We start from the raw sequence: 26731 nt of genomic DNA on the forward strand, positions 1-26731 counted from the left end.
GAATGTACTTTACTTTTTGTCAGCTTATTTTCTTAGCTACAAGAAGTCTGAGGTATCCATATACTCATCAGGTATCTATAGTTAAAAGTTTGCTTGTTATAATATATATATTTGTGATTTATTGTTGTAGAGATTTCTGTCAGGAAAATTGCCAGTGCAGATCAGCAAGTGCTCTGCAATTTGAGGTTACAAAAAGTTGCCTGGATCATTGAAAAATTTAAATGCCTTGGCCTTGGTTAGATGGCCATCTAACTACTGTTTTCCAGAGGAAGATTTGAATTTCAATCTTACTGATTTGAGGTTGACATGTTCTTTTTCTCTGAGGTGGCTTAGGGGAGCAAAAATCATCACAACTCATAGTTATTAATGATTCTTTACTGGAATATACTGTTTTTTCTCTACATCCCCTGCTCTACCCATCACTTGAAATTTTTGTTGTCAGGTACTTTAAAAAATTGGTTTTAATAACAAAAGGTTAAGAAAATTGGTAAAGCTTTCAAATGTGTCACATTATATTCCTGCTGTGAAAGTCAAAAGAAAAATATAGGGTGTCATAACTGCCCTCATACAATTTTGTTGGAAAAATTACACCAGAAATTTCAACACTGATTTATCTCTCTCTTTTTTTTAAGCACAAATTGCATTGTAATATAAATATTGTTATGGAAAAAATAAATTTTAACAATTTTTACTTTCATTTGTTTAACATAAATTTGCAATTAAACCTTCTTTTCTACTGTTTGCTATGAAATATTGAGTCCTTTTTTTTTGGTACCAGTTTACCATTGGATAAGAAAGAACTTTATTAAGATTAGGGTTTTAAGATTATTTTGTACTTTTAAAAATGTTTTATTGATAATATTGTTTTTAGTTTTTTTCTGATCCCCAAACATAACTTTTAATAAAGAAAAGAAGTTAAATAAAACATCCTATAGAATCATATCTGATAGTGTATATATAACATTCTACTATAGTATTCCCTCACTCGTACACATATATTTTATTTCCTGTTCTCATGCATCATTAATGGTTTTTCGGTTGCTAACAGTTCAGCTTCCTTTTAGTAATTTTTTCATTTACACTGCTATGGTCATTTTGTATATTATTGACCTGATTTTACCTAATTGATTTGCTTTTAATCAGTTCATAGTTATTTCCATATTTCCTTGAATTCCTTATAATCATTACTTTTTCTACAATCATGTTCTATTACATTATATCGCTCTTTAATCATCTGTTCCCCAGACAATTATTCATCTGTTTTAGTGAGGTGTTTTTTTTCCTTTGAAAGTAAACCATGCTTACATTAATTTTAAAATCTTGCCTACTTACGCCTATTATGCCATAAGCTTTATTGTGTGATTTGTGTGGCTACGCCTGAAGCAATGCTACCTGATGTCACTACTTCTAATTGCAACAAAAGTTTTTAAAAAGGGGGTGAAAAAAACTAGGAGAACAGGCTATTGAATGTTGCACTTAGAAACCCATTGAGTGAGTTTGGATTCATCGAATCTGATATTTAATATCTGAGTTTGAACAAAGCATTTTAACTTCAGCTCCTCTTTCCCAAATGCAAAGTAAGGTACTTCAATTACATCTCTAGTCTCAGATCTAAATCCTGCCATTTTATAAATGACAATAAAATTTTATATTTTACCACTGCTCATGACAGATTTCTGCCTTTGTAGGAAAATTTTTAAAGTGCATTGATAAATAGTTTTCATTGATGAATAGTTCACACTACACATTTTCCTTTCCTGATTGAGCCTATGGTTATATTTCCTTTGTCTAAATTTATATATTATTTGATCAGTCATGTTGGTTAACTTTTAATTAGATAGTGTTGGGATTATTATGAACCTTAAATTCCTGTAATGCTAATCTAGTTTTAAACAAAAAAGGCTTTTAATAAATCTTAATTGCACATCATTTGAGAATTCTGGAATATAATGCAAGGAAGTGATGCAATTCTAGGCCCAGGGTAGTTGTAGGATGAATTAAATTAGAAAACTGTTTTAATGCTCTTGAGTTAGTGACATGAATTAGGTACTAGAATAACCATATGCCAAGTTCAGAAAAAATGTTATTCTCATTTAGTAATTTAAAGTTAAAGATTTTTTCATTTTAATAAATATAGATGTGTAAATTAAACTGGCAAAACCACCATTATAAAATTTAATTTACTGATCTATAGCATTTCTTTTCTTATTCATAGGAGCTCATGGGACACATGTAGCTAGTATAGCTGCTGGATACTTTCCACAAGACCCTGAACGAAATGGCATAGCTCCTGGTGCTCAGATTCTTGCAATTAAAATTGGTGATACAAGATTAAGCACTATGGAAACTGGCACAGGTCTTATAAGAGCTGTGAGTATTCAATATATTAATCTAGACCTTGGATATAGAAGATTTTTTTTTTTTTTTACATAGCCTTCTAATTGCTTGTTTACTTGTTGGCTGGCTCAGTTGTATGTCTGATTAGCCCCTCCATCAGGGAATGAAAGAAAAATAAAATTCAAACCCCGCAATTTGAACTGATTGTCAATTTCACATTTTTTTTTTTTCATTACATTAAACTATCAAGAATTTAAGGCTTTTTAATATAATAGATGGGTCTCTTCTATAAATTACATAGACTAACATTTTTTAAAATGTCTTGTAAAAAATTGTTATGTTTGTTCTGAGTTCAATACCCGTAGTTTGTTGGGGTTTTTGTTTGTTTGTTTGTTTAGTCACATAATCCTAGAGCTGTAACATTCCTACCCATAGTGTGGATTTCTTTCTCCAGAATAACCCCACAGTAGTTATCTAGCCTTTGCTTGAATAGTTATGAACTTCTTAGGTCTATTCTATTCCTGCTAACTAATCTATAGGCCACAAAGTCAAAGTAAAGTTATGGAGCAAGTGGGAGTGAAAGTGATCAAATTCTTCTGTCCTCTATTATAATCATGAAGTAATATAGCTAGAAGGACTTTAGAGATCAAATTGACCTTCCTCATCATTTTCCAGATAAGAAATTGAGGCCGTTGGAGATACAGTGACTCGGTCAAGTTCATACAACTGCCATGTCTCTCCCCTTCTAGCTTTTCAAGGATAGACCTTTTTCGGTGTGTGAATACTTCATTTCTTATTTTTTTGTTTGCAGATAAGTAGATATATTTCTGATGTCAAGCACTTAAGAATATACACAGATAATATGATTGGTGATGGAAAGTATAAATGACAGAAAAGGTGATTGGGTTTGATTTGAATGGGGAGTATGACTGATGATGAAAGGTGTAAATGGCCAAGAAGATGATTTGATTTGAATGAGGAATATATGACTAAGGAAATGTAGATTGGCACATGGAAATATAGAAACATGTTTTTATTGTAGGCATGCCAGAATTTTATTATATGGCTTTATTTAAATTCTTTTTTCTTTGCCAGTTTTCTGTATTCCTAAAGTGATTTTTTAGAAAAGTCCTCTTTCCCATCTTAGGATTTATAAAACTAATGAGATCATCATTATGAAAATATTAAATGTTTAATTCATGTATGGTGCTAACTGTTAAACAAAGTTTTTAAAAAAAGCATTCTTATATCTGGAAATTAACCTTTAGCAGCCTCAATTGGCTGAAACCTAATTTAAAACAGTTAAGTGAAAAAGGCCATGCCAACAAAATATAACAAATTCATGCACTTGATTATTTATGAGAAACATGGTAATAACAGCAGGAAGTGAAACTATTGTCTTAAAACAGAAAGTGTATAGAAAAACTGTAAAAAGAAGCCCAATAGCCTAGGCGTGTTCATTTAATGATAAAGAGCCCCAAATCTTTCAGAAGTCCATAATGGTTCTATATATATTTTAGGAAAAAAGATCCTTAATGTTGTTATATAATGATAATCCTGAGGTGATATGAAAAAGTAAAGTTGTATTCAGCATATTCTGTTTAAGGTGAGAAAGAAATAAATACTGTATTTTAAATTTCCAAGAAAAAAATGGCTTAAAATGTTTTAACTTTTAAAGGAATTGGTTTAAGACACTTTGACAATTAACTGATATAGATATATAGATAGGATAACAATCCCCCCGCAGTGCTAGATACAGGAGATTTGTATTAAAATAAATTGTTTTTAAGCTTTCTTAATGTACTTTACTGGTAGACTAGTATCAATTACTGATACTTTCATTCTTTATAGATATTTCTGATAAGCCAAAGAAGTATGTAAGTTTTTAGTTTAATATTCCTTGTTCACAATTGAAAAGTTTATGAGAATGTTATAACTAAGAAAAGATGATTAACAAAATTACATTTTTTTGGTGTTCTCTTTCTTTATGCACATCCCCACCCTGAGAAATTGAAGTGATTAGTGAAAAAAAATTGAATAATATTTTTTGAGGCTTCTCTGTCTTAAAATTTTTTCTGAACTTATTAATAAAATAAAAAATGGAAAAGCATTATTACAGAACATGATTATTCAAACCTTTTTTTTAATCTTCAGTATTTCAGAATATCAGAGAAGTCATTGATGTGGGGTAGTTCATTTGTTTTTTTAATAGGCAGTCTTCATGAGTGGTTGTGAATCCTAAAACTTATTACTTAAATGACCAGCTTCTTGTACTTGCCCTTTAATTGTGTTTTCTTAGGCCATGAAATCTATAGAGTGATTTTAGGCCATGAAATCTATAGAGTGATTTTAGGCCTATACATGTTACCTTTACAGCTTGCATAGAGCCTGTTAGAGTTTGTGTTATGTTGGCAGAGTGCTCAAGATATTGCCTTTGCAGCTTGCTTAGAGCCTGTTATAGTTTGTATTGTGTTGACATAGAACATAAGGTAGTTTTCTTATATTCTTTAAGATCTCCTTGGTATTCAGGAACTTTTCCTTAGCCCTCATCCTTCTTAACTTTTCTGCAGCCTTTGAAATTTTCACATTTTTCTTCTGTATTCTTTTTTTCCCTTTCATTCCATGACACTAGGATAATATAATAGGATCATAAAATCAGATTGAGCGAGCTACAAGGGATCTCAGAGGTTAAAAGACTGACCTCAAAGTCATAACAAGTCTAACGAGCTACAAGGGATCTCAGAGGTTAAAAGACTGACCTCAAAGTCATAACAAGTCTAACTGGGATCTGAACCTAAGTCTTCTGATTACACATTCAGTGCTTTCCCCCTGCATTGTCTTCTTCTGAAGCCCAGGCATGTATCTATTGACTGCTAACTGAGTATCTTCTCCCAAATTGAACTAATTCTCTTTCCTCTCAAACCCTCTTCTCTAACCCTCTCCCCCTCCCCCCTGCATTATTTCTATAGGAGACATCACCATTCTTGACATAATTTTATAATGTCCTTATCCTTAATTCTTCATTGTCTTTACCTGTCAAATCAACCACTTGCCAAGTTTTATTCCATCTCCAGAATATCTCTTGTATTCTGCCTTTTGTTTTGCTCACCTGGCTACCACTTTAGTTCCCCATCACTTCTTGACTTGACTTTTGTAAGACTATTAAATAGCTTTTTAATTGGTTATCCCCTCCCCCAGTCCATTCTCCACACAATTGCTAAAATAATTTTCCTAAAAGACACAAACTGAACTGTTGTGCTCCTGCCTCATACCTTCAGCAAATCTCTTTATTTCCTCCTTGTTGAATAAGAGGCAAACTCCTTAGCCTGACATTTAAGGCTTTCTGCAATATGGCTTCAAACTGATTTTTATTTCACATTATTCATTTTATCCCGTGTAATGCAGCCACATCAGATTCTCCAAGTTTGAAATGTCCTCTACTTCCTTTAATTTCCCAAAACTATCTCCCATGGCATTAGTTTGTGAACTCATTGAGGACAAAGATTCTTTTGCCTTTCTTTGTATTCTTGTTATTTATTTAGCTCAGTGTTTAGCACATAGTGGGTGCTTAATAAGTTTTTATTGATTGACTTCCTGGAATGTATTTCTCATCTTTCCAAGTCCTTATTTTCTATAGCAATTGTTTTTTTGTGCTACTTTGAAATTTTTTCTCATTTTCTTCTCTTATGCCTACTAATCACTGTTCTTTATTCAAATATGCTTATGATTATTTAGTTACATATGGTATTACATAATTTCTACTTGGCACACTAGCTTGGCACCATGCCTACAGATCTTTGGGGATAAAATTTTTTTATGAGGTAAGCAAAAAGAACTTTAGTGGAGATTTTCATTTTGTCGTTTGTTTTCCTGAATGATTTTTTTTCTTTTTTAACATATAGTGACCTTGATCCTAAATTCATTTTGTAAAAATGAGTTTTATTGTGAAACTAAGTATTGCCTACAGTAAATTTTTAGAACCTGAAAAAGGAACATTATGGAAAATCATCTATTTCTGTACCATTTGGTGAAAGAAGAGAACTCTGCCCTCAAGAGCTCAAGTCACTTGCCCAAAGGTTAATTAGTGGTGGAACTGAGATGAGAGCACAGTTCTCCTGATTTCTAGACCAGAATTCTAAACACTATACCACAATGCTCACTATACTATTCCTTTCATTAACATTTCAAATTATTTAAACATATCTAATCTTACCTTATATCATGTTAATTAGAATTGAGATCTTTCTGGAATTTCCTTGCTTTCCTGCTATTGTATAGTATTTATGTCTAGTGTTTTACCTATAAAAATAAAAACTCTTTCTGAGATAGTTGGAAAATATGAACTATAGTTGTTAATGTAAATGAAGTGATTAGGAAATTTTTATTGAAAAGATTTATTTTTCAAAGTTAATTATTTTCTCCAAGTTTTTTTTTTTAAATCATAAAATACTTCTAGAAGTAAAATCCTTGAAGTTTTTTGATTTAAAAAAAATTATTTTTCATGTAATTTTTGGATAAAATACAATATGATTTTTAGAGTATTGTTTCCAAAACTAATAATTGAGGTTTCCTGAAATGCAGGTGGGTGAATTCTGAAGAGGTCATCAAAACTTGAGCTATAGAATTGTGTGGCAAATCTGTAGTAAAAATAGAGTGAGCTGAAATTCTCTTATTTCTTTAAGTTCTATTACAGGAGCAATATTGGAGGTATAAAGCTCAAAATTGTTTGAGGATAATAGCACCTACAAAATTAATTTACAACCAAGTTGTAATTCATGGTTATGAACTGTTTTAAGAATCACTTGTATAGATTTGCATGTTTTATCTGAAACCTTGACTTTTTAAAAATAGCATGAGCTTGGTCTACAGAAAATACTCTATTCCTAAGATTAGAATTTAAGCAAAACTCTGAACATTTTTTTTAAACAGATGATAGAAGCCATAAATCATAAATGTGATCTTGTCAATTATAGTTATGGAGAAGCAACCCACTGGCCAAATTCTGGGTGAGTATGAATAAAACTTGACTAATGATTTGTGATCATACCTATTAAACCTTTCTTCCTAACCCCATTTTCTTCTTAAATTTAGTGGTTTTAATTGCTTGATTTTACATGCCTTTGGGATGTAACTAGATTTCACAGTGAATACAGTGCCAGGTCTGAAGTCAAGAAGTTTAATAAACTTCCTGAGTTCAGATCTAGCTTTAGACACTTAACTAGCTGTGTGACCCTGGGCAAGTCATTTAACTCTCTGTCTCAGTCTCTTTATATGTATCATTTATAAAAGGAATTGGAGAAGAAAATGGGGTTTTCCAAGAAAACCCCAAATGCAGTCTGGAAGAATCAGATCCAAATGAAGAACAACTAAACAATAACAGCAAAATATTACGTTAGCATCTTAATACACAAAAACCAAGCAATAAAAACCACTAAGCTCATGAGAAAAGTGGTGTTGAGATAGCCTTCCAAACTTTTAGCATTGGCATATTAAAAAAAAATGAGCCAATAAATACATGTTAAGTGGTTTAAAAATGCCTAAGTAATATAATAGTGACCACCATATTTTTCAAACATGCAGTAGAGCCAACTTTCTTGAACTTGTTAATGATAATACTGAATGTTATCACTGATAATATGATAAGCATTAACCAGAAGATAAGTATTAGATATAGCTACGTCATTACTTAAGTATATTTTCTGGAACTATGAAGAGAAGCCATTAAACTCATCCTTCTTTTATTTAAATAAAATACAGATAGGGAAGGCATAATCAAATCTAAATATATATAACCTTTGCTGAGAAAACAGTTTGCCCTGCTAATTGTTCATCCTTCATAACATCTTATATCATTTCATTTTTGTATTTGATCTTACTTATGCTCTTAACACCTATTATATGAATAAACCTTGTGCTCTTTATTTTTAAGATAAATTTATTTACTTGTTTTGTGCCAGTGTTCTTTTAAAGCTTATTTATATTAACAATAACTCTATCGCCTTAATTTTTAAACTTCATCAGTTTCCTCTTTATTTTGTTCTTGCTCAGGCTTACTATTTTGTAACATGCTCAAACTCTTCCTCTGGCTTGTAATCCTTTTCATGATGAACCCAATTCTTTGTTTCCCATCATAGCTTTAGTTGTAAGAAGGTAGGATCCTTGCCTCATTTTATCTTTGAATCCCTAACCTTTAGCATGGCATACTGTACATGGTTAAGTACTTAATAAATTTGAATTGATTTTTTTCTCTTTATTCTCTCTAATCTGTGTTCTTCTATCTCTTCGACCAAGATATTTCTCTCAGTTCCCCTCCAGCCCAGCCAAGTTCTGGATACCATTTTCCTGCCTATTTTTTTTTTTTTTCTTTTTAGGTCATCTCTAATAATTCTTTTAGGTCCACAATGATACAACTTAAGCTCTTATTTTTTTTTTTTTTTTCATCTTCATGTACTTACTACAAAACAGCTTAGTATATGAGTTCCATAGAAAATGTTTTGTGTATTCAAAAGGCTTCTGTCTTTCTTTCAGGAGGATTTGTGAAGTTATTAATGAAGCTGTGTGGAAGCATAATATAATCTATGTTTCAAGTGCGGGGAATAATGGTCCTTGTCTCTCCACAGTAGGTTGTCCAGGTGGAACTACTTCAAGTGTAATAGGTTAGTTCTTTGCTTTAAAAAGCCATTTGTGCATATTTTATTCTAAAATTACTTATTGATACTTATAAGATTCGTTCAATGTGAGGAATGGCAGCCAGAGTATCTGATGAGGGGGGGGAAGAGGATCTTTTTTATTATGATTTTTTAAAAAAAAATTGAACTTAATTTGGATTCCTATTGCACACTCTGAAAACCCAAAGCTGAGAGATATATTGTAAAAGTCCCTTCACCTGCCCATATTGATTTTCTACCATCAAGAATTCAAGAAGTCTTTGGGTTCAGGGGCTGTTTTTTGTTTTTTTAATTATAGCACCCAGCAAAAGTACAAAAATATTAGATCTAAATCTTTTTTTTTTTTTTTTTTTTTTTTTTTCTTTCTTAAATGAGGAGTTCTCATTTCTGTTGGGGAAGACAGATATAGAAGTCTTTTGTTAGAGTAGTTTTTTTCAATGGTAAATGATACATGTATTAGAATTGTACTTTTTTCTTGTTATCACTTGGCATTTATAAAACAAGAGTGACTGGAAAGTTTGAATGTTACTTCAGCCTTTTATATTATTTTAAATTTGTTCTGTATGCATATAACAATAAACAAAAATAAAGATGATAGTCATTTCCCATCAAAAGACTTTAAAACTCTGAACTTTGATCCTCCTGATACTTTAATTGACACCTTCTCTCTTTATAAACTAAAGTCACCTATCACACAAATGTTTTATTTTCCTTTGCTTTCCTCCTTAAAAAACAAATAACTTTATTCCCCCAAACATTTTGGGATTTTTATTACTAAGTGCTATGGGAAAGCTTATTTGGGAAGACTATACATGCATTTGAAAATCTTAGAATTATAAAAATGTTATTATCAGTTAATTCTTGTCCTACATGTGCTAGATTTTGGTCTTTTGGAGTTTTTTTGTTTGTTTTCGTATTTTTTTTAGTCCTTGTTTCTAATATTTTATTTAAATAATTGATTCTCACTTTTCTTTAATCTTTCCATTTTCATTTGGGCTGAATACTAGATAAATCGAGCTGTGCTTTTCCAAATGATATGGATTCGGTTTGGAAAGCTTACTTGGTATCAAGACTTCTAGAATCTCCCTATCTAGGTCTTAGCACTTGATAGAGCAAAACCTGTTTTATGTACTGTGTATATCACTTCAGGGCAGCTATGAGGCATAGTGGATAGAGTGCCAGGCCTGAAGTTAGGAGAACTCATCTGCCTGAGTTCAAATCCATTGTCTGAGACACTTAGTAGCTGTGTGATCCTGGGCAAGTCATTTAACATTTGTCTCAGTTCCTCATCAGTAAAATGATCTGGAGAAGGACAAGGCAAACTTTTCCAGTGTCTATGCCAAGAAAACCCCAATTGGGATCATAGAGAGTCAGATATGGCTGAAAAACAAAAATCTTCTTCGACCTCTTTTCTACTCCAGCAATCTCAAACAAGTAGTTTATATCTGCGATTCATTTCAGGAATATATCCAATTTGCCTCTCTCACATTAGCCATTGTCCTTGTCTTCAGTTACATCATTAGGTAAGAATTTTTCTTTGTTACGTCTCCAAATGATTTCATCCCCCAGCATTTTGCCAGGTCTTGGAAACTATCTTGCTTTTCACTCACCCATTCTCTAGTAGCCTAAAATAAATTCACTAATTAGATTAGTAGTGGCTGATATGCTCTTTATAGCAAATAAATTCTTGTCATCTCTAAGGGCATGTCATGACATTGCTGTATTTGCTATCATAATTTAAATATTAAATAATATTTTTAGTTTTCTCAAGAAAAGATTTTTAGCAAAATAACCTTGTTCTATAGTGTATTCTAGTTTCTAAAATTTTTATCCTGTTTTGTTACCAATTTTATTTCTCTACATTCCCACTTTCTTTTTAACCAAGAAATAAAGTAAAACAAGCCTACAAAACAGGCATTTAACAGCACATACAACATTTTTTCCTCTAATTCATCTCCCTTTTCTGAGAAGATGGTTAATCCATTCTATGGAAATATAATTTTATTTAGCTGCTACAAAATTAGAGGAGTTTTAATTCTGTCATGAAATAAAAAGAATAAGACAGTTTTTGGTTGAAAAATCTTTTAGTTATTTGAAGGTTTGGAATTTGCTTAGAGTTGTAAAAACAGAAATCTTATTTTAAACCTGGCATCATGAACCTTTAATATAGTTTTGAAAGAATTCAGATTTTTAGCAACTAAGATCTTCTCCTTCAATTTAGGTCACCACCAAGAGGTGGCAGCAGAGAATAATGATTTCAGCATAACTTCTTTGTTCAAGATGCATCTCTCCCCTTTACTTTCCAGGACTGAACCCAGTTTTCCAGTGTAACTGTGCATTTCTTTTTTTCCCCCAGCTAATAAGCATTTGTTTTCTCTATTCCCCTCAGCTAAAAAAGAAAACAAAATAAGCATAGTAAAGCATAATAAATTCTTACATTGTTCATATATAGAAATGTATTTTCATTTTGTATTCCAGCAAAATTCTATAAAAGTAATAACTTTTGAAATATTTAAACTTATTAATAATGTTATATAGTACAGTAGAAGAACTAGGAGTGCTAAGCTCTAATATCAGTTTTGCTGCTAAGTAGATGTGAAGTGTTTGACCTTGTTTTCAGTGGGTTTTTTTTTTTTTTTTTTGAGCTTGGTTTTTATTTGTAAAATTCTTAAATTTTGTGATTCCTTTGAAAGTCTTCAGTTAAACAGCATATATTTCCCTTCTATTAACTTTTCTTCCATTTCAAGGACTCAGTATTAAAATTTTTTTTCTGTTTTCATCTTCCACTTAATCTTTTGTATCAAAATCCCTTTGCCAAAATGTTAGCTTTTTCAGGCAAATTTTCCTATTACCTCATCCTGGTAGATAGTTTCCTTTGTGGAAAAAAAATTTCTCATATTTGGTGGGTTTCCTTCTTACTATCTTTAAAGTGTCTCTACAGTTTTCCTTTATCAAAAGCCCTTCACCATATGGTTCGCATCTCTTTTTTAATTCTTTTTTAATATAATTAACCATCACACACATTGTTGTAATCTAGCTGATCTGTTAACGTTAATTGCTACATGGAATTTCTGTTCCTATCCTGGCAATATCTTTGTACTCATGCTCCCTTATGTCTGAAATGTGCTCCTTCCTTTAGCTCCTTTTCTTTGGCACACCTCAGATTGTAGTTTTCCATATGAATTTTCATAATCTTCCCAGGTATTCTCACTCTCTTCATTTTAAAATTACTTTCTATATAGTTGGAATATGTTGTATGTCTGCCCGATAGAATTGAGTACTAAGTAAAATTTGAGTACTTCAGAAATGAAGGAATGCCTTCAGTTTTTATCTTTGGACTCTTGGTATCTATACAATATCTTATATATGTTTATATCAAGTATTTGTTGATTTGAGCAAGTGGTTCGTGATCCATTTCAATTGATGCCTTTTTTCTTTCTACCAGAATTAAAATGACAAAATTATAAAACTACTAGAGACTAAAAACATTATCAACTTTTGCAGATTTAATAAGATGTGTCAGTTTTTCCAATAGTTTGTTAAAATGACAAATCAGAAATAGAAAAGATCTGCTAGAATCTAACATTGTGCTGTGATAGCTAATGAAGAAGGGAGAAAAGCTATAGGATCATCAGATGAAAAACCATTGGATGCCACTTAATAAAGTTGTGGTATTAAGTTGTATAAAATAATTGTGTTTCCTAATGATGATTAACAAAAAGACGGTATATTCTTATCAAGCAGTCAGTTTTATAACAATTGTTGGAATAGGGAAGGGAACAGTTTGTTTAATGTATTTATTACTACACATGTTTAGAAGCTATTGGTAATTATGTCTTGAATTCTCAGCCTTTGACACCCATGTTGCATGGCAATATTATATAGATGAAAGGATATTCATTTGTTTGGGAATTCACTCTACTGCCTTTTGACTGTAAGAAAATCATTTAATGTATCTGTCCACATCTGTAGAATAAGAGGATTGGACTAGATTATTCCTAAAGTTTCTTCTAGGTCTGAAGTCTTAAATATTTATATTCTTTTTGAATGGCTCAACTTGTATATTTTTCCTATGCTGTCAAAATTTGTCATACCTTAGGTTGTTTCTTAGATTTATTTACATTAGTTTTCTTCATCAAATTGTGAACTTTGCTAACAAATGTAGTCATCTGTTCTGTGCAACTTTCTCTATTAATAGAGTTTAATAAATATTGTAGTTACATCACTTAACTAAAAGTGATTTTCTTTAGTGATATGTTGTGGAATAAACCTAGTGACATTTTGTGAAATAATTGTTATTTCCATAATATATAACATTGGAAAGTATTTTTGCTTTTGTTCTAATTCTCACTTTTGATATTTGTTTTGTAGGTGTTGGTGCTTATGTTTCTCCTGATATGATGGTGGCCGAGTATTCACTAAGAGAAAAATTACCCGCAAATCAATATACTTGGTCTTCTAGAGGACCTAGGTAGGTCAAAATTAGTATCTTGAAGGTATTAAAAGTATTATGGTACAATGGAAAGAGGATCCAAGAACTTGTATTTTAATCCACATCTTATATTTAACAACTGTATGACCTTAGACCAAACTCCTTTTCCTTTATGGAATTCAATTTCCTCATCTCTAAAATGATTGTATTTAATATTTATGCCTGAAGGGACACAGGAGTTCATTTGTGACTTACATATATAAATTATTTTTTTTTCTTCAGCTGGACTCTAGATAGAAGTTTAATTTTTATTTGTTCTTCTGTTCTTTTGGCAGTTTCTGATTTTATTGATAATATTAGCACAAAGTAAACTGTGAATAGAAGAATGAAGCTTAGTTCAATTAACTTAATGTATTTTCTGTATATAGTTTGGCCAAAAATTTTTTTTTAATACAGAATAAATTCTGTCAGGTCTCAGTTATTATAATCTGAATAGCTACAGCATTTACAGTCTTGATATCATTAGGATAATTGTGTAGGTATTTTTATCTTATAGTACTTCAACTTAAAATTGTGATAAAGTCAAATGTTTTTTCAGGCATTGGCAGAGCTGCATTATTACAATTACGGATTTATAAGTCCTTTGAGGACCAATTCCAAATTTAGCTTTTAAAGTAATATCTTGGGTTGGGAAAAATTTAGTCTGAGGACTTAAAGCAACTGAATAATTTAAGTGGGTAGAATTATTTCTTTTTTAGATCATGTAGCTCTTTGTGAGCTAGAAAGTAGAATCCCAGAGATATACACTTATTCTCTCTCAAAGTAATGGTGAGTGAATGCAATGAGATCAGTCATCTGGTAAAATAATAATTAAATAATTCTCCCCTGGGCTTTGGAATGGGCAGAAAATAGAGTAGTCAAAGTGAGCTCTTACCCTATGATCTTAGGCGATGCTGTATAAATTTCTCTTTTTTCTTCTTTTTCCTCTTTTTCATTGCAAACAGCACCATTCTTAGGAGGATTACCACGTGAAAACTTTTAAGTTTGCATTGTCATAAAACTAGAAAAAAACATTCTAAACCTCTGATTTTATACTTAAGGAAACTGAGGCCAGGAACATATTGTATATTAATGGAGTAAAATGAGATAACAAAAATAACATAGCTAACATTTATATAAAGTTCATGGCTTAAAAGTGTATTATAATGAGAAACACACATACTATTTATACTTAGAAGATCCATTAATTTATTATTTTGTGTGTGTGTGTGTGTGTGTGTGTGTGTGTATACTGTTTTTGCAGAATACAAATAGTGACTCATTAGTCTTCCAGAGTTGCTGGGGCTAAAAAAAAATCACTCTGAAGCTCATTTTATAATAAGCTTTTCTGAACTTAGCTAAATTGGTCCGTATAGGGTAGACATCCAGTCATTCATTGCAACCTTATTTAAAGCCTTTGCATTTTTAGTGTAGGATCATATAACCTTTTCACATTTGCATGTAAAATGCTTTAGTTTATAAAGTGCTTTCTCTATAAAAGCCCAGTATAATAAATAAGAAGTGTACCTATTCTCATTTTATAGATAAAGAACCTGAGGCTTTCTTATGGTTACATGACTTTATGTTTATATATTTGGTGTGGACCCAGAATATAAACCTAGGTCTTTTAAATTTAAAGTCTGATAGATTTTCTACTATACAACACTGCCTTTGATTATAAATAATGTGGTATTCTAGCATTTCTCAGCATTTTACCATTATTCCAGTGTAGATAAGAAAAAAAAGCATTAGCCCTATAATGAATCGCTGTTCTTTAAAGCATAATTGCCTATATTGTTCATTTAAGATTAATAATTTTTATTTTTATGCTTAGTACGGATGGAGCACTTGGAGTGAGTATTAGTGCACCAGGTGGAGCTATTGCTTCTGTTCCTAACTGGACATTACGGGGAACCCAGCTCATGAATGGGACATCTATGTCCTCTCCTAATGCTTGTGGAGGCATTGCTTTGATACTCTCAGGTAAAGAAATCTTACATGTCTCTTGATAGGTTATTTCTGTTCTTTAATGCAACTGTGGAAGCATATATATAGGTATTCTTTTCAGTGATAAAAATTACAACCTATTCATGTCTTTTCATACTATGCAGATTTTTTTCCAGATTTTGTCCCCTGAATCTTTGTAGGAAATCTCCAGTCAATCAGTACATTATTTTAAAACATCTGTTCTGTGTTCAGCATTCCTAGACACTAGAGACACAAAACTAAAAATGAAACAGTCTCTGCTGTCAAAAAGTGTGCATTTTGTTGGAGGAGACAGCATGCACAGTCCATACAAAATAAATGCAAAATAAGGGAGGAGGAAGGAGACCTAAGAATTTTTAGAAATCAGTAAAGACTTAGAAGATAGGGTATAAAAGAAAATCTTGAAGGAAACAAGGGGATTTTAAAGTGGAGTTGAAGCAGTAGTGACCTTCCAATCATGAAGAATAAGCAATACAAAATTATGGAGAGGGGAGATGAAATGTCATGTGTGAGGAGCAGCAGAAAGGTCATTTTTTTAGATGGCAAAATATAAAAGGGAAATATATGATTGTCCTAGAAAAGATGGGTTGGGGCTAGATGGGAAGAGCTTTAAATGCCATATAGAGAAATTTATATTTAGTCTTAAAGCAATAGTGAACCACCGGAGTTTGAGTAGAGAAGTGGTAGGCTTGTGATTGTCCAAATTAGGAGTTCATTTTTTAGTTATTTTTAACATTTTGTGGGTAGTAGGCAGCATAGGTATTTTGGTCATGTTTTATGACAAACCTTTTCTGATCATACCCATTTTGTCATACATGGGTGGCATATTTTTTGTTACATTTTGCAAGGAAGTAGTTTAAATAAGTTATTGTTGATAGTAAGTTTTGTTATTCTACCAATTATTGCTGCATTAACCTTAGGTTGCATATAGTTAGATCTTTCTTTTGGCCACCCAAAGTTTTTATTTTGATGCTGTGACGTGATAGCTGAAGTGCTAATCAGGAAGCAATAGGGATTAGAAGATGGACAGTTCTCTGAAAGACTTGGAATCAAATCCTGTCACTGTTAATTATTAGTTTGGTTCCTTAGTTTCCTTATATGTAAAATGTAATATTTGCACCTTCTTCACAAGTTTTTATTAATAAGATCATATATATATATAAATACTTTAGAAATCTCAAAGGATCATGTGAAGTTTAGCTGTTATTCAGTAAAATTGTTTTCGTTTATTCATTTGCCTTTTATTCAAATTTGATGGTCTAAAACACAAAAAGCCTACATGTGAACCCAAGTTGAAAGAAAATGTCTCTGTAAATGGATTTTCTTCTCTGATATTTTAGGACTGAAAGCTAATGACATTCATTATACGGTTCATTCAGTCAGAAGAGCACTGGAAAATACTGCAGTGAAGGCTGAAAATATAGAAGTATTTGCTCAAGGACATGGTATTATTCAGGTATTATTTTCATGGACTAGAATATGAATTATAAATGTTTAACAAGACAGGCTAGCACAAGCTTTTTTTTTTTTTAATGATGCCTTTTTAATACTTGTCTTATTTATATAGGTCTTATGTTGAATATTTTATTCTTTGATTTAGTGTAATTTCTTGTATGACAAACTTTTGTTTGATTTCAATTTCCTGGTGATTTGCAACCAAACTAGTTTTTAAGATTAAATTTACATTTTCCTAATTGTCAGTTTGTTGTTCTGCTTAGGTTGATAAAGCATATGACTACCTCGTTCAAAATACATCATTCACTAATAAAATAGGTTTTACTATTACTGTTGGAAGTAACCGTGGCATCTACCTCCGAGATCCTGTCCAGGTAGCTGCACCTTCAGATCATGGGGTTGGCATAGAACCTGTATTTCCTGAGAATACTGGTAAGTAGTTAACAAATAAAGTAAATTTCCTAGAAGTATTTGTAGTCAAATTTGATAAATGTGTACTATGCATTAGGTTCTATACAGGAGCAAAAGGAAAATATGCTAATTATATCAGTTTCCAAGTTTAGAGATGCATATTCAAGCTATTTTAGTTTAAAAATTTATTTAAATGCATAATCATAGTATAGGGCAGACAGAAAATATTAGTAACTATATGAGTTAAGGTGGTAGCATGTTTCAGCAGAAAACATGCTAGTTTAGAAAGGACCTGGGCCTTTTCCTCATTTCTTAAGTGAATAGGCAGAGCTATAATGGCATATCCTTTAAATATTTAAATTTATGAGTTTATATCTATGTCCAAGAATTTCTTTAAAAATTTCATCTCTACAAAATTTTTAAAAATAGTCTTTATATAACGAGGGTTTCTTTGATGAAAATTTGGGTGATAATATGCTTTTGTAAATGATTCTGCGTATACTACATCTTCAGTGATACAATTGATTTTGAGTTATAAACACTGATTTTTTAAAATACCCTTAAATAGTCTAAGAAAAGATATTGAAATCACATATATTAAAGATTCCTTTTTATATATATAGAAGGAAAGTTCTCTGATTATCAGTATGAAGCGAGGCATAAAACAGGAGCATGTATATTCAACCAAAGGATTTCTTCTGCAATCAAATGAAAGGATTCTATGTTAATTATGGAATTTTCCAGAAATTCTTATTTACAGATGACATTATCCTGATTTCAGGGCATATTATAATATTCTTTAGTCATTTTAGAAAAATCCATGGCCTAGCAGTTCCTACATGGAAGAACAGGAAGAAGTGAATAAAATGTTAATTGTCCAGATTATGAAATACAGTTGATTAGTAGTCACTTAGAATGAGATAAGAATTTATAGATAGCATAAGTATGGGACTGATGTGCTTGAAATAATGAGTTAGAGGAAAGCCCTTAGAACATTGATTAGTTCTCTTATGGAGATTTATTAAAAGGACATGGGTAAGAAGAACTCAGTACAAGAAGGTTATGTATTAGTTGCACTCTACATTGGTAGTCATTAAGTAAGGTTTCTCCACTAAGTCTGGTATCAATATGATGAATCCACAGATTACTTAGAACAGATCAAACCTCCTGGGTTATTTGCAATAATTTCTTAAAAATCTATTGACAAGGATTAGATCTTTTTTTTTTTTTTTAAATAAGAACATTAAATGACAAAAATATTGATAATGTAGCTTTTTTTTTTAATGGCAGATAATTCTGAAAGAATATCTCTTCAGCTTCATTTAGCTTTAACTTCAAATTCATCATGGGTTCAATGTCCTACTCATCTAGAGCTCATGAATCAATGTAGACATGTAAATATACGAGTGGATCCTCGGGGCCTGAGAGAAGGACTACATTTTACAGAGGTATTTTTTTTTTTTAAGTTCTCTTTAAATTTTCCTTCTTTCTGCCTTTTCTTATTTAAGTGGAAAACTCCAAAATAATTACTGATTTCTAGGAAATACTCTTATAACTTGCCCAATTTAACTGCTAATAATAGCATGCATTAAAAAAAAAAATTGTGGGTCATGATGCTGTTTTAATATCTTTTAAACTTCCTCCAAATTTGAAATTTTCAAGCTTAAAACATGGGTAAAATGAAGCTTTAAGTGGTATAGTAGATAGAGGACCAGGTCTGGAGTCAGAAAGCTCTGAATTCATATTCAGCCTCAGATCCTCACTGTGTGTCCCTGCGCAGTCACTTAATCCCTTTTTGCCTCAGTTCCTCTTATGTAAAAATGAGGACACAATGGAGAAGGAAATGCACTATAATGAATACTATAATATTGTTGAGTGGAGGGTTACTATTTGTAGTCATTTAATATAGAAATTGTTATTGATGCAAATTCTTATGCATGTCACCAACTTGCTAGTACTTAATACAGAATAATTAAACTTTCATTATTTTTAAAATAACATAAGGAACTGAAAATTCTCATTGGAGCCTGAAGACTGAGTTTATTCCACTTCTGACACACCATAACTCAGTCAGTATTCTTGGCCAAATCACTAAGTATCTCAATGTACTGAGTAATTCTAAAAACTCAATTCCAGAGAAAGTGCAGATCTACCTTGGCAAGTGAAGTCACAGATCCATTCCTTATCCCTGTTTTTCTTTTAAATACAGAATTTGTGTGAATCAGTGAGATCTATGCATTTGATTGATTCATAATTTGGTAAAAAATGTTTGTCAGTATACTAAATAGATCACAAAGATTCTATCCCTTTTAAAAAATGCCAAATTGGAGAATTATTCAGCCATTTAATTTGTTCAACATTTATCTCAGTATCTGTAGATAAGACAAATATGCTTGTGTTTACATCATGTATATTGAGGTTTTTTAAGTCCCTGAATTGTAAATATGGATCAATTTATGCTACATTTGCATTTTAATACTTGGTTTTATTTTTCAATATGATTGTGCAATAAATAATACAACTTTTTATTCTTTTCTTTCTTTTTTTTTTTTTTTAAGGTATGTGGTTATGACACATCATCACCTAAAGCCGGCCCTCTATTCAGAATTCCAGTAACTGTCATCATATCAGCAAAGTGAGTATATATAGCATATTACAGGATATTGTTTTCAAACAGATGTGTAATGTTTGTTGAAGTAATGTGGTAACAGAAAAACAGATGGATCCAAGAGGACTGAGTTCTAATGTAAAATTTATTACTGCCTTAGATATGCACATTGGACTAAAACTAAAAGACTTGGATCCTCTTTTTTAACTCTGCTGACTATAATATGTTATAGTGTATTACCTATAATATATAATATGCCAAAAAAGATCACTAGGTAATCTTTTAAAGTTCTTTCCAACTGTAACAGTCTATTTTGCTTCAAGTTATACTAGTCATTTGGGACCTTAATTGCCTCCTATATATAAGGATTTTTTTGATCTTATCTTTGAGTTATTAAGTCTTAGTAGAGGAAAATCACAAAATTATATTTTTGGATCCACAGTCCTAGATCTCAAATAAATTTTTTTAATTTTTTTTTGCCTAGTGAGAGGATGAAGTGAAAAAAAAAATTGCCATATAGAATGAAAACCAGTGAGAATCAATTTAGAATTAATAAGATTAGCCATTTGCAAATATCATTCAAAAATGGTTTGTAAATCAGCATTCATTTTTTTAAAATTACCTTGATTTTAAAAAGTTTAGAGATAGACGTTCAAAATTTGGTACATTATAATAAGAACAGCAAGATGTTCTTTAATGTATTAATTTTCTTAATAAAAAGCACATAAAAACAATCTTTATTCTGGTTTATCTCAACTATATGGCAACAGAGATAAATTACATATATATGTACATATATACATTATTAGCACACAAAAGGCAGTTTCTGATTATTTTTTAGAATAAAAGTAACATATTTGTATACCGTTAAAGCATTTGTACAGTAATAACAGATTGGCCATTTCTGTTCCCTATCCTTTCCTAAAACACCTTCAACTAACAGATTTTAAACAAGTAATGGTTAAAATAGCTGCACGTTGTTTTTAGCAACATTAATATAACAGATTTATAGGAAGGAAGAATATTTGGTCTTAAATGTTTTAAGGAGGCATATATATATATATATATATATTTTTTTTTTTTTCTGTAAACCTAAAAGTCAGGCTTTCTGGTCTGGCAATGAATATTTCAGAATTATAACCCAGAGAGAATATTGAAATAGCTGAGGCTTGAATATGCATTGAATTCTGTATTCATCCTAGCATATGGTATGAGACAGATGAATGCAGATAATCTCTTTTGACCCAAAAAAGCATATACATAACCCCTGTACCTCTGATTAAACTCCATTTTGTATAGCTGAAGATATGTGTATGACTGAAGAGGTGGGAATATATTTGAATCGTGGATAGACATCGAAGGTAGTAAAAGGGGAGGGGGGAGAACTCCACTGCTTTCTTCATGTATAATTAATTATAAGATCATATTCACATTCTAGACCAGAGATGGGGACCCCCTTTTCTTTCAAAAGACCAAAGTCACTAAGAAATGTCAGTAGGCAGTATAACATGTAACACTCTATTGCAGATCATAATCCAAGTTGAATGAAAGTAATAATGAAGAAAGTCTTTAGGCAACAAGTTCCTCTATCCCTGTCTAGATTCTGAAAACTCAGGCACTAAAAACTAGATTACAGTTTCATTCTGTTAGATCAGGCTGGTGGTGGTAGTTTTTACAATGGATATATAGTGAAAGATAGTGGGAAGGAAGCAAAAATGTGTAAAGCTAGAGCCATGATCGGACTTCCCAAAGCAATGAACTTTTTGTAAGTCCAACGTTCAAATGGAGATTCAATAGATGACTATTTTGAATCTTGAATAGGAGATCTTAGTTCTTTGCTACTCTTAGATTTATTTATATTTGTGTTATCCAAGCTTCTGCTGGTAACCACTTACTTCATTTACTCTTGTTGCTCAGTATTTTTTTTTCCTAGTATGCTGGTAGAAGTTATGTTGTTGCTGTTACCTTGTTTCAATCATATCAATCAGTCTGACTTCATGATCCCATTTGAGTTTTTCTTGGCAAAGATACTGGAATGATTTGCCATTTCCTTCTCCAGTTCATTTTATAGATGAGAAAACTCATCTATAAACTCGGTGTTAAGTGATTTGCCCAGGTCTCATAGCTTCTAAGTGTCTGATGCCAGATTTGAACTCATGAAGAGAGGAGTTTTCCTGATTCCAAACCTGTCAGTTTATCTGCTGCAGCACCTACCTATCCACACTTCTGGATGCTTAATAGCATGTCTTGCTGTAGTACCTAAAGCTTTTTTAATCTTCTCACTCTTCCAATACCATTAGAATATGAAGATCTTCTCATGTGAGTCTCACTCTGTATAAGGGAGATAAGATATGAATTGATAATGGGGAAAAAGGTCAACCTATTCCTGTTTGTCAGATTTTTTTCAGTTACACAAAACTAGGATGGGATAGCTAACAGATTCAAGATCCAGAAAAATAATTAACAGTGTGAATCTGTCCATGTGAAATCCAGTAGAGAAAAATACAGATTTTTATACTTGTTTAAAAATATCAAAACCTAGAATACCTTAATTTTTTTTTCATTATTCTTATTCTTCCACATTCAATTGAACTATAGGAGGATACTTAATTGGGAATGAAAGGAAGAAATGAGAGGTAGAAACTGAATCAGAAGGAAGCAGTATCTCTGAAGATAAACGATAAGAATATAACATAAGAAGGAAATGTTAAGTGCTTCAGAAAAACTGAATTGATGACTTACAGGAAAGTCATTGTATTCAACATTTGGGAGACTGTTGGTGACATTTGAGATAGCGATTTGACTTGCAGGAATTGAGTGTGTCATGAAGCCTTTTAGCAGTCTCAGTAACGTTTTAAAATGCATAAAATAGGTCAAAAGCCAAATATTTATATTGAAAATAGTTACAGGGAGATTAAAAACCAGGTTTATAGATCCTAGGTTAAGAACACCTGTAGATTGATAGAGGCCAGATTGCAGAAGTTTTGCAGAAACCAAGGCCCAGCTCCAGTGACATTTTTTTTCCCCCCACGAAAATTTTTGTGCCTTTCTCCTTGATAATAACCTAGGATCACTCCCTGTTTTATAGTAGTCATTTGCATACTTGTCTCAGGCTTCTTACGAAATTGTGAGTTCCTTGATAATAAGTACAATCTTATTTATCTTTCTATAAAGCCATGACTCTAAAGCAATACTGCCTCTCATTTATTTGTTCTCTAGAATTTAATTGCTAATTCTTGCTCTTTCTGCCATGTAGGGTTAGTTGGAGAACAAAGTGAGATTATGAATGTAAACTAGTGCTGTGAAGAAATTTGTTTTTAATAATGGCTTTTTATTTTTGCAATACATGCAAACATAGTTTTCAACATTCACCCTTGAAAAACCTTGTGTTCCAAATTTTTCTCCCTCCCTACCCATTGGCCCCCTCCATAGACAACAAGTAATACAATGTAGGTTAAACATGTGCAGTTCTTGTGAAGAAATTTTAAAGTCCCAAATCAACCAAACATTATTTGAATTAGACATTTGGATGGCACTCTTATGTATATAATTTAAGTGTCAAGTGAATAAATAGCACACAATTTGATTAAGCGCTCACTAGAAGTATAAATATGAATATTTAGAGTACTCTTTAAGTTCTATCCTTAGGTATGTTTGAATTTATGCAATGTCTAGTTATACATTTAACCTGTGACTTGGATGTTTCATGTGCTTTGTTGATTACAAAGGAAGACATAAAAATATTTTATTTTTCTTTTACTGTTTCTTAAATGGATGGGATATTATGAAAAACAGAACTACTGCACTAACCACACCTGCTGCCATGAGGAGAAAGCTAAAAAATAAATTAAGCTACTCAGATTGTTCATTGAATATTATTTCATCTGGGTGGTATGGAGGGATGACTTATTCCAGAGAGAAGTTAATGCTACCTTCATAATAATTAAGACAGTTCAGGAGTAATCAAGGTAACATTGTCTCCAAGATCCTAATATTACTTATGTTGTTCTTTGTTGAATATTACATTCCTTTGCAAAGAATGGTCATTCGGTCTTAATGGATAGTAATTCTAGACACAAGTAGATTTGAAAACTATTCTCTACCTGAAGATTATTTAAACATTGAAGAAAAATGGGATTTAAGATTTAAAAAAATCAAAACATCTCACAGTTCATCTTAGAGAATCGTTGTCATATGTTCTTTTTTAACTGCTTTCACATATGTGAATTTTAATTTTTTTCAGAGTAAATGAATCATCACATTATGACCTTGCCTTTACGGATGTACATTTTAAACCTGGCCAAATCCGAAGGCATTTTATTGAAGTTCCAGAAGGGGCAACTTGGGCTGGTAAGTGAAAAGAAAAAAAATTTTTTTACTACAATTTTATATGTATTATGTCCCTGTTCATTAATTAAATAGGCCATCAAAAAGAACATCATTGTTGTGTTCTGTTTTGACATGAAGATTACAGCCACGTTTTTGTTTTAATTAGTCAACCAAAAGAAAAATGATATATATTGTAAGCTTATTACTTTGGAATATGTTTTTTAAATGAATTGATTTTATAAGTACATAAACCATCTGTTATTCTTAGGAAGAAATTTATTTTTCTTTATGTAAAAATATAGTCTTAAGGTAGTTTGTCATATCTCATAATTAATTGTATTAATTATGAAAAGATTGTTAAACATATATGGTTTCAGTTTTTAGTTCAAGTAGGGTCTCTATTACCATTGCACAAAATTACATAATGTTATAACAGTCCTTACAGATCAAAGTAACCAAAATATTCCATTTTTGGATATGTTAAGAGGTATATTTTTAATTTGTTCTACTATGGGATTTAAAGTAACAATAAAAATAGTATTTATAGAGCATTTTAAGTTTGCAAAGCATTTTACAAATATTATTTTGTCCTCACAACAACCCTAGGAGGTAGGTGCTTTTTACCACATTTTAACCACATTTTACAGATGAGAAAACTGAGTCTGGTAGAGGTTTTAAGTGCCTAGCTCCAAGGTCACGTAACTAAAAATGTCTCAGGCAGGATTTGAACTAGAATATTCCTCATTCCCAAGTTCAGTGCTCCCTTCACTATATCTCCCAGAAAAGAAAATTATTATGATAAAGTGCTTTTGAGATGTTGATATGTCATACATTACATGCAGCAGAAGAGAGTATGCTGTTATTTGTTTATTATCTCCATTAAATGGAAAGAACTATAGATGTAATGGATCTGAAATGGCAGATAATACTTCCTTGTTTTACTTTGGATTATGTACACATTTAAATAAAGTTGTGCTTAATGTTCTTATTCACTTGGATAAAATAAAGTTATTTTTGGAAGATCTATTCCATGACAAACTGTATTCAGTTTCCCATCAATCTCTTCTACCCTTCTCTGCGAACCAGACATTTCTGGGACTTGAGAACACCACTATAAGCAAAATTTAGTCTCCAAGGATTTAGCAGTTTTGAAATTAGGATCATTTAAAATAGTCAATAGGTTTTCTTAATATCTGTACCAGATAAGGATAAAACATTGAAGTATAAACTAGTATCATTAATTAACATCTATTCAAAAATTTTAAAATAAATCGTGTTAAACATATTATAGTATTTTATCCAAGAAATCATTCATTTTGACTAAATTGGATTTATACTAGTAATGCAAAAATGGTTTTGCATTCTAGGAAAATAGCATAATGAATGATGTTTGGGAAAAAAAAAATAATCCAAAATTCACAGGGTTATACTAGGTGCAGAAAAAGCCTTTGACAGAGAACAACATTTATTTATGCTGAAAATTCTACCTAGGCACATAGCCCTAGGTAATTTTAAAAAATACTATAATAAGTATTAAAAACCAAAAGCAAGCATCCAGTTTTCCCAGTAAGTACAAGAGCAAATAAAAGATATCTGTTCCCCACCCTCCCAATTATTATTTGCTATAGTTTTAGAAATGACAACAATAGCACTAAGACAAAAAAAAATGTTTGAAGGGTAAATAGGGAAAACAACAGACTAAAGCAGCCAAAGTGCAATTAAACACTGGACAGTGGGGAAGCTTTGTCCATAATCTTGGAAATGAGATTTTTAGCATAACTAATTAGGATAATTCTTACATGGAACATTGAAAATTGACTGTACTTGAATATGTGAGAAAGATACTGAGATAATTTGTTCTTAAAGAAATAGAAGTTAGCATTATTCTAGACCATAAGAACAATAGCTTCTTATTGCAAGAATCATTTCACTTCTGTCTTTGTATCCCTAGTGCCCATAATAATACTTGACTCATAAATACAACAGTTACTTAATAACTGCTAATTAATTATTTGATTTGCTTTACTCTAAAAACAACAGGAAGCCAAAGTAGAAATGATAGGAACATTACCAGTAAATGTCTTTGTTGCTATGAAATTTATGGTAGAAGGAGTAATAACTAGTTATAATCTTGAGAGAAATTCTGAACTTTAGTGTAACAGATGAGAAAATATTCAGAGACAAGCTTGGTAGTGTGGGAGATAAGAATGCTGGATTTGAAGTCAGGAAGACTTGTTCAAATTTATTCTCAGATACAGTAGCTATATGACCTTGGATAAGTTACTTACCAGACAATTCATCCATAAAATTGGTGGTAAATGCATCTGTTCTTCAAATGTGGTTTGTAGCAAATGCTATAAATATAAAAAATAACTTTTAAAAAATTATTTTGGAAATAGCTAGGTAATCGAGGAAACATTAGGAATCAGTGCATTAAGTGGACAAGACTATAACAGATGATTGTGG

At 31.4% G+C, this 26731-nt stretch overlaps 1 protein-coding gene across 3 annotated transcripts in view; it reads left to right on the top strand.

Annotated features, from left to right (window-relative positions):
* The window catches only part of TPP2 (tripeptidyl peptidase 2), an 83980-nt gene that overhangs the window by 16133 nt on the left and 41116 nt on the right, over nt 1-26731 (top strand). For all 3 annotated transcript variants that reach the window (XM_051984089.1, XM_051984087.1, XM_051984088.1), the window contains exons 7-16: nt 2216-2370; nt 7267-7343; nt 8866-8993; nt 13377-13476; nt 15311-15459; nt 16803-16918; nt 17181-17349; nt 18619-18776; nt 19887-19963; nt 24180-24286. In XM_051984089.1, coding sequence (XP_051840049.1) covers nt 2216-2370; nt 7267-7343; nt 8866-8993; nt 13377-13476; nt 15311-15459; nt 16803-16918; nt 17181-17349; nt 18619-18776; nt 19887-19963; nt 24180-24286 — 1236 coding nt within the window. The remainder of the gene's footprint in view (nt 1-2215; nt 2371-7266; nt 7344-8865; nt 8994-13376; nt 13477-15310; nt 15460-16802; nt 16919-17180; nt 17350-18618; nt 18777-19886; nt 19964-24179; nt 24287-26731) is intronic.

The sequence above is a fragment of the Antechinus flavipes genome, chromosome 3 (genome assembly GCF_016432865.1).
Source record: "Antechinus flavipes isolate AdamAnt ecotype Samford, QLD, Australia chromosome 3, AdamAnt_v2, whole genome shotgun sequence".
In the NCBI taxonomy this organism is placed as follows: domain Eukaryota; kingdom Metazoa; phylum Chordata; class Mammalia; order Dasyuromorphia; family Dasyuridae; genus Antechinus; species Antechinus flavipes.